Genomic DNA, 15,196 nt, shown 5'->3' on the forward strand with positions numbered 1-15,196 from the left:
CATTAATCCTATAAATATCATCGGTTCTTTCATAACTGAAATGTTAAACAATCGATTTTCATGCATTTCAATTTCATTGTTTTCAGTTTGTTGTATTTCTGCAAAAAAATCAATATTGTAACGACCTACGCAGTCATGCCAAAACCGCCTTAAAATCGGGGAGCTGTTGAAACATAACGAACACCGAGTTGAACGTTTAACGGTTTATAGTATTCTTATATCTTCGAATCATGACCATCAAACACATGTATAGTCATCAGATAACAGTTTAAAATGCATGGGCTCTCACGTTTTCTATATTTGGTAACACTCAACTTTATATCGTTAAAACAACTTGTTATTTTCGTAAGGTCAATCTACTAGACCAATCTGATTTACGGGTGTTCTCAAACCCAACCGAGCTATCTGACGTCAAGAGTCAAGCTCAAACATACTGGTGTAATCTTACCCAAACGAGCAATCCGATATCAGAAATCAAGCTGAGCTAAAGACTTTCGATCCCGAAAGAAACGCTGTTTATATAGAGAACAGGAGATGCCCACGTGATCCAAACTGAACAATGGCGGCCGGACCGGTGAAACGTTCGACCAATCATCGGAGGACCGGTAAAACGCTGACCAATCACCGGAGGACCGCCCTGACAGAACAGAAGGACTCTCAGTGCTCACCGGTCGGTCCGGCAGCCATGGCAGTTTGTTTACAATATAAAAAAGACAGTAGCGAAGTGTCTCAAAATATAAATGATTATGTTAGGACAACTATTAATAAATAATGTTTATCTAGTTAAGAAGATGATGAAACAGTTATTTTATCAGTTCAAAGTATATGCAAGGTTGGTGGAGAACCCCTCTTGTACATTGCAACAGAAATAAAATGAATGGATGAAATCTAAACAGACATGACCTAAGGTAAGTGTAACGTTAAATGATCAATTTATGAAACATATCATAGTCTTTAAATATATCTTAGTACTGTATATTAGTTCAACAAAAAGGAGGCAGGTAAATGTCCAGGTGAGTAACCTTTTTAATGATAGGGTCATTACAATTTGCAATATCAGTTAATCTTAGGGTCATACATCATACAATTTATCCACTCTTTCGATCAGTTATTAATAACAAGTAATCCGATAAGCAACATCGTTCTTAGATCCAATTAAGACCAATATTGAAAAGCAATCCTTGTCTCTGTATATCCCTTTTTAATTATAAAAATAATGAAAGAGATATGTTCCGATGATATGTGATATATAACAATGATAAATTGATTACAAAGGTATCGATTTAAGTAGGAATACTGCTGTTTTATTTTGACGTTTGTTTCGATGTTAATAAAACACCAAAATTACCATGCTAATAACGTCATTTGAAAGTCAGAAACAGTCAAAGACAAAAACATAACCGACTATAGTAACACTTTTATAACGCGAAACGAAGTGCTTAATACAGGTCATTGGTCGAAAATGTAGTTCTTAGTGTTGCGCACAAATGTTTTTTTTTGCAAGTTTGACAATTCAATTTGACAAACTATAAATGTGCAACGTTAAAGCCACCACTATTTCTTCTTTCCCTGTGCAACGCCTTTGCAGACGACCGGTCCATCACGATACAAGAGGAGCGCCGGCCACACTAGGAAGTGGACAATATGCCCAGAAGACGTGTACTGTCTGTAGCGAGCCGCGTCGAAAGTCGCCCCTTCTTGGAGCTCCCTGTCAAAACACATCGGTGGCGTCTGAACCACCATCATCCAGGCTATAAAGATGCAGCGCTTAATGAAGGGTTTAATGGCTCGAAGACACTCGTTGTCCCAATATGTTTTTATGTATGCCTATTATAGAAAATAATGTAGGATAACAAACAAACCGAGATGTTGAATTCAAAGTTGACTTTGCAGTTTAATTATCAGATAAAGGAGATATCAAGTATGATATGAAAGGAAATAATAAGTACATGGTAAAAATCTACAAGTTTACATATATACATCAATGGACCAGTAAGTTGAAAACTAGTTCTTCAATTCTACCTTTTGTACTGATGGCACAAGGGACTCAGCGAGCCCTTTTCGCATCTGCTTCAGTTTGTCTTCAACATTTATTGTTCTCGGTTGAATCTAAAGGATTATTTAAGGATAAATATCTTCGGTTCTTGTAAAATATGAACAACATGAAACTGGATCTAAAAGTCCTTTAATAAGAGTGTTGTTTAAAAATAATATATTTTTACAGAATATGCAAATAAAATATAAGACATTGGTATTGTGAAGACCTGAGTTCAGAGGTTTTATTTTGCATATCAACATCAAATATGATCAGCTTAATTACCTTTGTTTGAATGTAGGTTTGTTTTCCATCTGGCTTGATTTTTGGTTTCCATTTCCTTTGCATTTGTAAGTCTTCCATAGATGACCCCTCTCTTTGTAGGCCCCCTCTCATCTCTGCCAACTAAATTAACGTTACAAGATATTTGTTACCGAGAAATGCATCATGAAAACGTTTAACTCATATCAATCGAATGTTAAGTATTTAGCTTTATCAAAAATACTTTCTTTGTATCTTGGTCTTAAGTTTTTTAAGAATCGCTTAACAAAAAAATGTAGTAATCCCTAATCGAATTTGCTGTTTTAAGTTTTTAAAACATTTATTTACTTAAGTCTTGCAATAATTATGAACACTTTGCATCATGTTAAATTTGTGACCTTTTTGTGTTAATAAGTAATAATCAATAAACCTGTTTAGGGTCCATGGTGAGTGCTTTCTTTCCCGCTGGCTGTAATAAAACAAAACATTTGACTCTGACCATTGATAATGGTATACATTTTAAAAATACAAAATTATAACTGAACAAACTTTAAACTCCAGAATGTAATATAAATATTTCTTAATTATTACCATGTTTTTTGTGGTTTCTTGTAAAGCACTTCTTGAAAATTCATCGAATAGAAGATCAGCAGCAGTTTCAGTTTGTTTCACTAACAGTGAAGCCTTCTTTTCACAGAATTGAAAAACTTTCTGAAAATGAATATAATATAGAAATGCGATATAGCATTTGGCAGATAATAAATGGATTGTTCACTTAAACATGTAACACATGTCATTCAATACTGCAAGTGTTTACTATTTTACCATAAGTGTCATCTGAAGGGTATCGACTGCTTCCCTTTCGTCGTAACCGGATGCAACAAGTTCCTCGAATGCGTCCGTCCACTCGTTGTCATAAAGCTCGTTGAACATCTCGCCCAGTTTGGTCGGCCTGTTTCGGTCGCTTAGGTCCGCGATATCGGGGTTATCTCTAGTCAGTTTCTCGCCTGCCATTTTGCTTAATCGTTGAAGCAATGCGGACTTTTCGCGTCTCAGGTCATCTACATATTTTATTTTCTGTTTCAATTCCTCGTTTAAAATATGTATCGAATCACTCATTTTCTTTGCTTCATTGCGAAGTTCATCGATCTCATCTGATTTCTGTATCACAATGTCTTTTACTTTTTCCGGCGACAGTGTTTTATAAAAGCCTTCTTTTTTCAGCTTATCAGTCGAATACTCACTGTCTCGTGGTTGTAATAATGGATATAGGCGTTTTCTATTAGACTGTAACATTTACACACACATGGTTAAACAGTGACCAGGGATGAAGGACACAATTTTAAAAAAAAGCCTAAACATTTCGCGAGAACGTTGCACAGTCTTAATCAATAATGACAGGAAAACAATATATTTTTACCGAGTAAGCACTTAAAATTGTGTTTCACGAGGGGCTTTGCCACGTGTGAAAATAACTACTTTTAGTGTTAGCAACGTAAAATATGTTACATCCTGATAATGAATTACTAATAATACTTCTTATTTAATGCTTATAATTCATAAATAATATTGAACTGCAAATTGTGAAAAGTTAAAACCCATCGACGTCACAACAGAAATATCATCACCGATTTTCATCTTAGGACTGAGTGCGTTTACTATGTTCGTTTTAATGAAAAGAACAGGGGTCGAAATAAGAGAAATGTGAACTTATATGAGGACTAACTCACTGTTTCAAACGGTGAATATATCAGGATATGATCTACATTTAATTTTTCAATAAACTACCGGAAAGAATAAAATTAGGCACACTTTTAATGCATTATTCATGATATAGATAAAATAAATACCACAGCATTCTCATAGTCGATCATTTTCCTGCATGTTTCCCGTATCATATCATCAATACACGTTCTGCCTTCGTGGTCGTATTTCTTCTCCCTTTTCACATTATCAACTAGGTCGCGCCAAAGATTTAGTTCATGGTCAATGTAAGTAAGTAAAGAATCCAATGGAACTTCGTACATACTATGTCCTACAGCAGTTCTTTGAGATTGGTAGTTTCCCATTTTAGCACATTGATGTCTTGAATATAAACAACTGTATGGTGAAGAAAAAACTAAACCTTTACTATCAGCTCAATTTACTTCCTTGTTGCAATATTTAGGTTACGCATCATGGATAATATAAATAATTTGTCAGTGACTAATGCACATGATAGTTTAAAAAAACTAATGAGGGATATATGTAAAAATACTTGGACCCAATTGAAAGCGCTACAATGCAAAATATATGTTTTTTTGACACAATATCCGCACACTGTTTAGGTTCAAAGTCAGAATATTTCAAATACATATTTATAGAGATGGTGACGTCAACACGTCAAATTATCTATTTTGTACTTTCAATAACTATTCTAACATACTTTATAAGTAACTGCGATACGATTAGCTGTCGTCATCTGTTTTACCTGTTTGCTTTTGCATCTTACGTTTTATACAAACAAGATACATATAAATGAAACTTGAGTTACAGATCGATAGGCTCTTTAGAAAAAAAAGTTATTCTCACTGAAAAGTGAGCATTACTATATTTTTTAAATGTTGAATTTTCGTCAATAATATCGCTTTTTGAAGCCCGATCTACTACATGTAGTACTATATATTTGTTCCGGGACATTTGTTTATTGATTATAAACTGATGAATTGTGAATCCTATTATTTACACTAATTAAAGCCCAAACTGGGCTTAAATTGTCATGATTTCGTAGATGTATGTATTTTGTATTTTACATTCACTAATTTGCTATCTAACACATCTATACATTTAATCAATCATCTACTGGCTACAAAAATTGAACAACAGTTCAAAGCAACTCAAAAGAACTAACTAACTAATCCATTCACTCATCTTGATCTTTCATATTTTTGTGTTATGACATAACCAGACTTGAAGCTTTCAGACATTCTTACCATCTCGTTCACAATCAAAACACATTTGGAACCTCACACTTCATCTATCACACCCATACAACAATGTACCATCACTTTCATAGTTTGATGTCCCTCTATCTTCGCAAACACCGCACATATATATCATCGCAATACATTGCATTATCAGGATATTGTACATGCCATTAGACGTCTTCTTTTCTAGCTCTTTTTCTCTACTTGCTTGAGAATCCTTTTCTCGTATTTCGAGGTGCATCTTTTCCTCTCTTCAACCTTTTCTTTTCTTTTTCTTCTGAGCCTCTTTCTCTCTTGTGATTTTATTCTCTTCCTCGGCTCGATTTCTTTGTTCCTTTTCTTTTCCAGAAAGCGTTTTTTGTTGAAGCTCTTGTTTTTTATATTTCAAAATATCTGAGTACAGTTTATGTGTCAAGCTACGTGCAAATCATATTAACTTGTTTATTGAACGAAGTGCTCATTAAAGGACGTGTTCGCAAAATTTCAAACGAAGTATGCAAAACGTAAGTAACACAAGCTAGTAAATTTTTAATCCAATAATGATATATACGACTTTCAAAATTTGGCAATAAGTGTTAGCAGTGTTTGCACAATAAGCAAACCGATTTGAGATAAAAAAAAAATGTATTGTTTGAAAGTGTTGTCTGATTTCGAAAGAGTTACGACTGATTTTAATAACCATGCTGTTGTTTGAGACCAGCATTCAGATATGTACAAAGTCTGTCATCTATGAAGGCTTCAGTCAAGAAAACACAAAAGGAGTTTATTAGCATAATAAGTGCTTAATTGTCCATAAACTTTCCATGACGTCTTTTTAATACTCATCGTGTATGGTTCAATTTAAAACCCAAATGCGTTTGCTTGTGATTTGACCAAGGAAATGCTTATATAACATGGTACTTTTGGGGAAATATGTGAACGACAAGGGGCGATTCGGCTCCCTTTAAGTATAGATTTACTGATTAAATCAGGAATGTTAGAAGCTATTATAATTGAATTTAGTCATTATGAGTGTTGATGAACCTGGATATTATACTTTTGTCCTTTTTGTAACTGGTAATGCCCCTGTGTTACGAAATGTGCTACAAACTACTAAAAATATATTTATGTCTTACAAAAACGAGATATGAGCTAATATGCATGAACGCTTGATGTAAAAGCGCTAACTGTCCTGCAAAGTAGTCTGTGAGACACAATCCGTGCAGTGGATGAACATACAGAAAGGAGATATTTTTCAATAAAAATTTATAATCAAAACAATATTTTAGCAAGATTTAAGCTCAGAATTAATTGTAACCTGGTCCGTTTTGACCGTTTCTGTTACAGACGTTTTAACTGTTGGTCATGTGATGACATTCGGGAATCTTGAAAATAAATATAATTCGCCGATACAAAAGTGTTGATCTCTTTGATTTCAAAGTGGGCCTTTCTGGTCCGGGCTTTTGTTACCGAGCATTTTCACTGACCCGACCCCGTTTGTTACTCTGGCCATAAACTTCAGTTGTGCCATTTTGTATTTAACCTTTGTTCAGTCTTTGATTTTTTTGTCTACACTTACGAGTCAAACACTTGGCAAACTCTTCGTCCAAGCTTTAATTAGAAGTGATTATGGGTAAGACAAGGAAAATAAAAGCTTTCGAAGGAGAGAGTAATATAAAATAAGAGGGATTCTTTCCTAATTTGATTAATTTCCTTGAATGATGAAGACAAAGCATGCCTAACTTGTCTCAGTGTATCTCTAGCTACATTTCGTTTCAAAAGCATAACTTGAGATCCTTTAATAGACAATTATTGACCTGAAATCAGAATACAAATGCCTGAGGAAAATCACTATTAAAGATATATTTGCACAAGTGCAAGCTAGTGTGTATATAATAGCAGTCCATAATAAGGAACAGAACATTAATTCCATTTATGAAAATTTAGTTTCATCTTGAGGGATTCTGGCTAGTTAGGGTTAAGGAACATTTATAATAGTAAAATATCAATATGTATATGTAAGCTCCATGAAGGAGTATTGATTTTCAAAGGAAATAATTTTTATGTTGCAGAGAAAGTTAAGAAACTTGTTAGAATAAGAAAAAAGTTTAAAGGACTACAACTCTGTGAAATCATTGTACCTGAATATGCCAACTGTATACGCATCCCTCATGATAGTTAAGTAGTTCCTTGTTAAAAGGTAGCATGTCACCATTTAATTTGGTTGTCATGTAGAAAATATCACAAAATAAACCCTTAGCCCTCATGGACATATGTCTTGATCTCAAAAGTTGGACTTTTGGTCAGGAGACACAATCGGTCACAATCCCTTCACTACTAGTATGTACTTTACCACAATTAATTCAGGAACATAAAAATGCACTTAAAAAGTGTTATTTTTAAAGAAGATTGGTCTTAATACTTATTATAGAATATATAATAGACATACTTAATGTTTAATTCATATAGTGTCTAAAAGTTGTCCGGGCTTGTTATTTACATTTTCACCAAACATTAATAAAATGAATGTGTGTCATCTTTAAAAGCTTGTCATGACGTCAGGTCAGACAGTGTGACATCGGGTGAGGAGTTGCAAATATATTTGAATTTAAACATATTTCTTCAGGTTTGAAAAGGGGTTGCATTGGGTCAGACCCAGTTAACATTTAAGAAAAAAAGCCTTTGTTTCTCACGCCGCATTTTATCTAAAATCTTAAATCTTAAAAACATTCAATCAATTTTTTATGGAATGTTTGCTTTTCTAAATTCTTGGTCAGAATACTTAACATGTTGATATTTAGATGAATTCCTTTTGAAGAATCATGGTTTGCATCGGTGCTGCATCAAGGTTAGAGATATTAGTAATTCTTTATGCCACAACATTTCACATGTAAGCACTTAACCGTGACCTTTGAAATGTGCACCTGATGAAAATATGTTTACAAATAATTGATACAATCGTGATTTTACTTATTTTCAGATTGGAATTGTTTTCCTTGGCGTTGGCCGTCTACAGTCTGCTTTGAGCATCAGCCATAAGCAGCGTTATATTTATATGTACAATATGTATTGTATTAAATAGTAGGTTATATAAGATGGTCGTTATTTATCTCCCGTCAAAAGGCTGGTAGATATGATGGGTGGACTATTTCGCTTGTTAAGCCATTCACTTATGTACTTAAAAAAGCTAAATATTGTGTAATGAGAATGTAATGCCCACTTTGCAAAATCTGGCAAATATAGGTCTGTCTATCAGTCGGTTAGTAGACCGGGTGTTGTCTACAATACTAATAAATCGTTTGACCGAGGATAATTTCTTTGTGATGTTTATCTTGAATGGTTGATGGCCCATCGTGTATTTGTGTACAGATGACATGGACAACAACGTTTTAGCACAGGTCAAAGAATCATCACTTATTGCTTGAATTTTTCCACAATGGCCCCTCTTATATTTTGGATTAGACGGCATAAGCAATTGACTTTTTAACACACTTTCATTAAAAAGGCTTGATCTAGGACAAAGCAACAACACTAATAGTTTGCGCTAGAATAGCACCATAATAACTAATCAGTTCGGCTTTTGGCCTTGACACTTTACTGGTAGTTCGCATTGACTAGAAGACGACATCATTTTTGTTATCAGGAGGTCAGTCTAGACAAACCATGTTTCAAAATTGAGTCAGAACTAAACCATAAGAAAGGTTTGGATCGAGGCATGTGAAACATAAACATAAGGCTGTAATTCATATGAGGATAACCGATACATTTGTGTACGCCAGTAAGTCATATATCCAAGGTGGAAAATCGCGACAACAGTTTGACAGCGGATTAGCAAACCTTTTTTTAAAAGAATACCCTGACCACTAGATGACCTGTTCCATTTCTGGAATCTATGATTCGAGGTCAAGATTATTAGTGTTGAGTTAAATATAATATTTTAAACCGACCATGGAAGAAATGCTCCTTTATGTTGCTTATAATCAGCAGATGAGTTGCGCTGTTTCACAACTTTCTGCGTAATAAATAGTAAAATCCATATCAATGTTTATTTTCGCGAGAAACGAGAAGTGATATTCCGGAGATAAACCGACGATAATTAGTATTTCTTATACTCATGCTTTCATAGAATAGTCTTTATAATACATTAAAACAGGTATAAACTATATGCTGATATAACATCCGGTCAGAAGTACCGGAAATTCCATTATTGAAGTTCGTATAATGTACGCAAAGTAAATCAAGAAATATTATTGTCTGATGAACATTTGTGTATTTCTCGTCATGGTAGTGTGAGTGACTACTAACATAAGACAAGAATACTGAAACGCAATAAGAAAGAATTTTAGACCATATAAAAATGCGTATGTTCAATGATAAAAAACTGATCTAAGACTTCAATAGGATTTTTGTTTTGAAATTATGATGTTGACATTTCGAACATATATTTGTTATCAATCTACTCGCAAACAATAGAGATGCTTACTAAAGACTTGATGATTTGTCGCAGTATATTAGAAAACAGTTTTGAAAATGAACTGTTTACATTTTGCTATGCATTTAGACCATTTTGTTAGATTTTCAACGCTTTTTTTACCGCTGATTTACAACGAAAATTATCTTGACTAGTCCAACAATACACGACACTTTACGAAGTTGCCTGCGAGATTTACCACGACATTGGCAGAAGTAGCGAGACTGAGACTTATGCAAATCCCGTTAGATAATGAGACCGTAATTTGCTGAGTTTCATCATGATTTCATTAATAGGCTACCGATCTATATCCGATTCGTGAGATTAACAGAAGCAAAAGTCACGAAAATGGCCTCGATTATTTGGGTACGAATGTCAACAAATATAAACGAATGCAACGAGATTCACATCACGATATGTAACGCCGGCGTTACGACTTAGAACGGCTCAATTACTGCAGCGTTGGGATACCTGTACGGTTTTGGACATCCAGTAGTCGTAGTTGATCGCCCATTGTCGTACAATTATCCGGGTCATTGCCGAAGTTAGTAGTCGCAATTAAATCGCTGTTTTTCGTGTTCACGTCGTGAGATAATCGTCAGTAATTCGGACTAAGTTTTTTCCTTTCATCCTTGAGCACTTAAAGCGATTGCACCAGCATAAATTTAAAGTACTCGTTATAGGTCAGAAAAAAACAAGAATCTCATTAAGTTGCTCAAATGTATAAAAGCCCTATTATTGGCTGTGTTCATTTCTTTTAAAAATGTTCCTGATGTTGCTATCTTGCAAATCCATGCCACAGGCGAAAACGACATTTGTAAAAAATGATATCTTGCGTAACATCATTTTTGCTTATGGCCTTTTTTCACATACTTCACAGATAGGACTGAATTATTTTGAAAGTCGTTTTCATAAATAGTATTGGTCACCGATTTGAACAATTATTCAGTCAATAGGTTTATAATAAGTTTACTTTGTTAAACGTACTGAGGATATTTCAACAAAAGTAATACGAAATATTGCAGTGTTCAGGAAGTGCCTATAGTATGCCGGTTTTTCAAAATGGATACTCTCAACAATTAAGAAACATTTATAACTTATTTTTATTCTCATGTTCACATACATAAATATATGGAAAATGTTTCTATTTAACAAATGTAACTACGGACTGTGGTGGGAGGTTATCATACTGGTAATGCTTCGCATCCAAGTCTAGCGAAAAACTTGCTGAATTGGATGTGCTAGGGTTCTGCACAACGATCACCGTTGAACCGTCCGTATTTACAAAGGCGACCGATTGCAATTCATCCCAGCCAAAGGTGTTGGTCTAAAGGCGTACGGCTCCGGGGCGAACGAAACGACTGAGATGACCCATAGCGTAGTATTCAACGTTCTTAGTATACCACCCGCTACTAACTGTGATTACACCCCGACAATCATTACATCCGCCAATACATTCAGTATTCAATAACATTTAAATAGTAAAATTAAATACGTTTTATTTCAATTAAGTAGTAGAGAACATTGTCACAAATAAACATATTTCTATCCTTGGTGTTTCATTATCAAATTAAATAAAATGAGACCTGGCTTACCCTCGGCCCGTGGTTTTCGTCCAGAGCAAGATTCCAGAGGCCAACAGCCTTTGCCCAGTTCAGTGTCTGACCAATAAAAATAATTCTGGAATCCCAAGTCAGAATGCTGGCAAAATTGGTGTCCCATCCTCCACCCGATATCTCCGTGAAATATATTCCTGTATGTTTTAAATGTGTAATATCCTGAATACCGGTTAAAGTGGTATTTCCATTACACAGCTACATGTTACCAGTAAGATATAGCACTTCTATGGACTTAAAACAATCTTTAAACTTATCTTACTGGCTCGAAAAAAGCTTTGCAAATGTCTATACATCGTATTATTTATCAGTTGATATGTTTCTAGTTCGGTCGATAGGCGATGATTTGTCTGTGGTTTCTTTCAATTAATCAATAAATGAACCCAATTGTTTTGAAGTCAGTAGTTGAAAGGTCAAGGTCATGATCATTTGAATTTAAATCCATTTCTTTTTGACATAGATACTACAATTATTTAACCATTAACTGACCCCTTTATTGTGTTTAGGTGAGTAGTCTGATTATTTTTTTATGGAAATTAATAAAGGACAATAAGTCAAAAAATACTATTATTATATCCCCTTCGCCTTTCGGCAGACATGCCCTTTATATCAACAAATACAGACTGAAACTAAAGGCCGTACCGACGTCTGGGTGTTTGTTGTGGAAGCCTCCTGGAACATCATGGTTACCGTCATAGCCATGCCATGCCACACCAGATACATATTGTTTCACACTGCCTTATATAATGAATATAACAACTCGTTAATTAATAGCTGATTGTTCAAATAAGTCTATTTGAATTAAGTTTGGTTAGTCAAATCTAACGATTTGCGTACAAAATTTGAATCGTTCTTATCCGTATTTACTTTTATTCCAACACACTTCCTTTACAGTACGCGGCTCAAATTGTATACAGTTGCAGCGTTATAGATGGAAGTTAAACACCTTAAAAACATTTAATTGATTTTGTACGAATCTTACTATCGCTGAGAAGCTGTTCGGGATACCAACTGTCAGACCAGTTATGATCATAAACTATCAGCTTGGTATTGATATTGCCTTTCCGAAACTGGGGTCCTACGTGATCACGTATGAAAGTCTTCATGAGGTCAACGTTGATAACCATAGTTGGGTAATCGTTTCTAGAAAGCAGGGGTTCGTTTTGAATGCCAAGGTAGTCGATGTGTATACCCTCAGCTTGGTACGCTTGGATAAATCTGACGAAATATCTATCAAACGAAAACATAGACAACTTTGATGAAAATTGACAACATGTATTAACAGAATCTGCCTAGTATATAAGGTGTAGTGTTTAATTCGACATGAAACAAACATAAACCGTTGATGATTCAAACATCAAATTGGATAATAAAACAAAAGCAATAGCAGTTTGATAAAAGTTAGAACAGTAACAAATTACTTGGCATATGCTTCTAGGTATTGCCCGCCGCCGTTCAATTCACCACCAAACATATTGTGGGAGGTTTTCATCCATGCGGGCGCCGTCCAAGGCGTAGCGAGAATACGGAGATTGTGATTAATAGATCTAGCCTCTTTTACAATGGGTAACACAAAGGCGCGATCTTTGTCTATGCTGAAGTGATTCAAGTCAAAGTCGGTGTCGTGGTTGTTTGTCAGATCGTCGTAAGTGTATGGATTGACCCCTTGGAAATCTGATGCCCCCATCACTAGTCGCAGAAAGCTTACTCCTGCAATAACTTGAGTAGAATAACTTTACACGGCACAATAATCGGAACCTAATACTACAAGAAAATCATTCCAATGAATAACAATAATTCGAAATGCAACATGGACCTACCGAGGTCATCCAAGCTGTTTCCAAAAAGATCCCTCATAATCAAATGTCGATTCGGACTGTGATAGATTACATAGGCGGCCGCATTAGTCAAAGATGCGCCAAAGCCCTCCATGGATTGCCGACGCTTTGTTCGATCCACCCAGACGCTGTACCCGTGGCCGTTGGGCGTCCGGAGACAGGGAGCTTCTCTTCGAAGCTTTTTAGAACCGTCGCCTGTCGTCAGCCATACTTGGTACTCGTCATTGTTGCTAGTGATGAATGCTTGCGCGGCGACCAACCAGTTCACAAGTAGCAACATCAGGGCTTTATTGTTAATCAATGAAGAACAAACGCATTTTGATGTTATAAAAAAGATTTGACATTCAACTTCGATGTGCTACATTTATAACCTTTATTCTTTATTTCACGGAAACAATTGTGAAGATTCATTGAGTACTCTCTGGATTCTTTAATTTGTTTCTGTTTATGATTGGCTCAGCCTAGTATATGAAAGAGATTTTATTAGCAGCTATCTGATTGTGTGCCTTTTTTACCATTTGTTAGATTATTCTTTGGTTTCATATAACGGTTTTTTAAACAACTTATGGCTTCATAATGTTTAATCGAGAGTAACATCGTATCCAATTATTTCCTCATTTGTGTTGCAATATGTACGTTTAGCAAAAAATAAATGACTCTTTGTTGTTCATAAAGTGTTTCGTATTATACAATTTTGGCAGGCAGACAGATTGCAGAGAGCGCAGGTAACTGAATTTAAAACTTGATATCTGAAAATCAAATATCCGATCCCATGACAAATAAGGCACCTACAAAATTAAAGTTAGCGATATAATGAATTTCATATGCGATCCTTATGGTCATTAATCTAGTTCTTACCCAGCTTAATCCGTATTGTATCTAGTATATGAAACATGTTGAGTGGCTGCAACGTGGTTTAATAATCACAATATTAAGCATATGCACTATTAATATAAATATACTGTATTAAAGGGACATTCTGTCATTACGTTTGGATCAGTTTTCTGTATGAGAGATCTATGGATGGAAGAATAAACTAAACCAACGGGTGTTTCGGTATGTTTTTGCAAAGTGCTATTGATAACTTATTGAATAGAAACAACAAGTTGTCTACTGCAATTAGGGACTTTATTAACGTGTTTGATAAAGTTGTAAGGGAAATAATATGGTATAATGTTATGGAGTTTGGAATAAAAGGTAAATTGCTAGATTTTTTTGTTCGATGTATTTGATTTGTAATTCTTCAGTGGACTATATTGTATGAAGTCGTTAAACATGTTTGTTATGGGTTCGTCAAAGAGAATCGTTGACTCCGCTTTTGTATTCAATGTATCTAAATATTTTTTTTTATATGACACAGACTTATCAGGCTTAGATCTAGATGTGTTCAAGTCTTTATGTTATCGTATTCTATTGGTATTGTGTTGTTGTCAGAATGTGGTTTACAAGAACGGATATATTATATTGACTGTCTTAAGAAAAACGTGGATCAATTTGGGTGAAATAAAACAAAATGTTTTGAACAAGAAACATATTAAGTTAAGAAGTATGATAGCTCTTCATTGCATAATTTACCTGAAATGAGAAATTCAAAATAAAGATAAATCCGGTTTTATAATTTCACAAACCTAGCATTTTGTGCTTGTACATGACATTTGACTAAAACATTTTAGAACATATTTCTATGCCTGTGTACGCATGGGTATATTGCCTGATGTGGTTGAAATTAACTCTAAAATCTGCATACATTACACGCGATTGTATATCTAGTCAAATGCAATGCTCCCGAATGACCTGAGTATGAATAACAACATATGGTAGATTTTACCACTCCAATAATAACTGATTAAAATGCCACTCCAAATTTGCAATATTATATTGAAAATAGACTAAATTGCGTTCTATAAAAAGAAAAGTCTTATCAACAGCGATCACATATATATATGTAAATAACAGAGCTGACTGTGCGGGTGGCGGACGCGTAGTTGAGTTGTCTAACGGTAAGACATGATTGAAGACCCAGGGCAGGC

At 34.8% G+C, this 15,196-nt stretch overlaps 2 protein-coding genes across 2 annotated transcripts; both read right to left on the reverse strand.

The window, feature by feature from the left end:
* Positions 1–188: 188 nt before the first annotated feature.
* On the reverse strand, positions 189–4,429 carry LOC128229325 (uncharacterized). The gene is made up of 7 exons (XM_052941192.1): positions 4,147–4,429; positions 3,122–3,583; positions 2,888–3,007; positions 2,727–2,765; positions 2,321–2,440; positions 2,023–2,109; positions 189–1,827 (listed from the first exon to the last, which is right to left on the reverse strand). Exons 1-7 carry the CDS (start codon positions 4,363–4,365, stop codon positions 1,555–1,557), a joined length of 1,320 nt encoding a protein of 439 aa, XP_052797152.1. The 5' UTR covers positions 4,366–4,429; the 3' UTR covers positions 189–1,554.
* Positions 4,430–10,826: 6,397 nt separating this feature from the next.
* On the reverse strand, positions 10,827–14,093 carry LOC128229327 (uncharacterized). Its single transcript, XM_052941195.1, has 7 exons — positions 14,025–14,093; positions 13,149–13,451; positions 12,750–13,038; positions 12,311–12,558; positions 11,971–12,066; positions 11,308–11,465; positions 10,827–11,128 (listed from the first exon to the last, which is right to left on the reverse strand). The coding sequence occupies exons 1-7, from the start codon at positions 14,059–14,061 to the stop codon at positions 10,994–10,996; spliced, it is 1,266 nt and encodes a 421-aa protein (XP_052797155.1). The 5' UTR covers positions 14,062–14,093; the 3' UTR covers positions 10,827–10,993.
* Positions 14,094–15,196: the final 1,103 nt, after the last annotated feature.

Source organism: Mya arenaria, chromosome 3 (assembly GCF_026914265.1).
Source record: "Mya arenaria isolate MELC-2E11 chromosome 3, ASM2691426v1".
Taxonomy (NCBI): Eukaryota; Metazoa; Mollusca; class Bivalvia; order Myida; family Myidae; genus Mya; species Mya arenaria.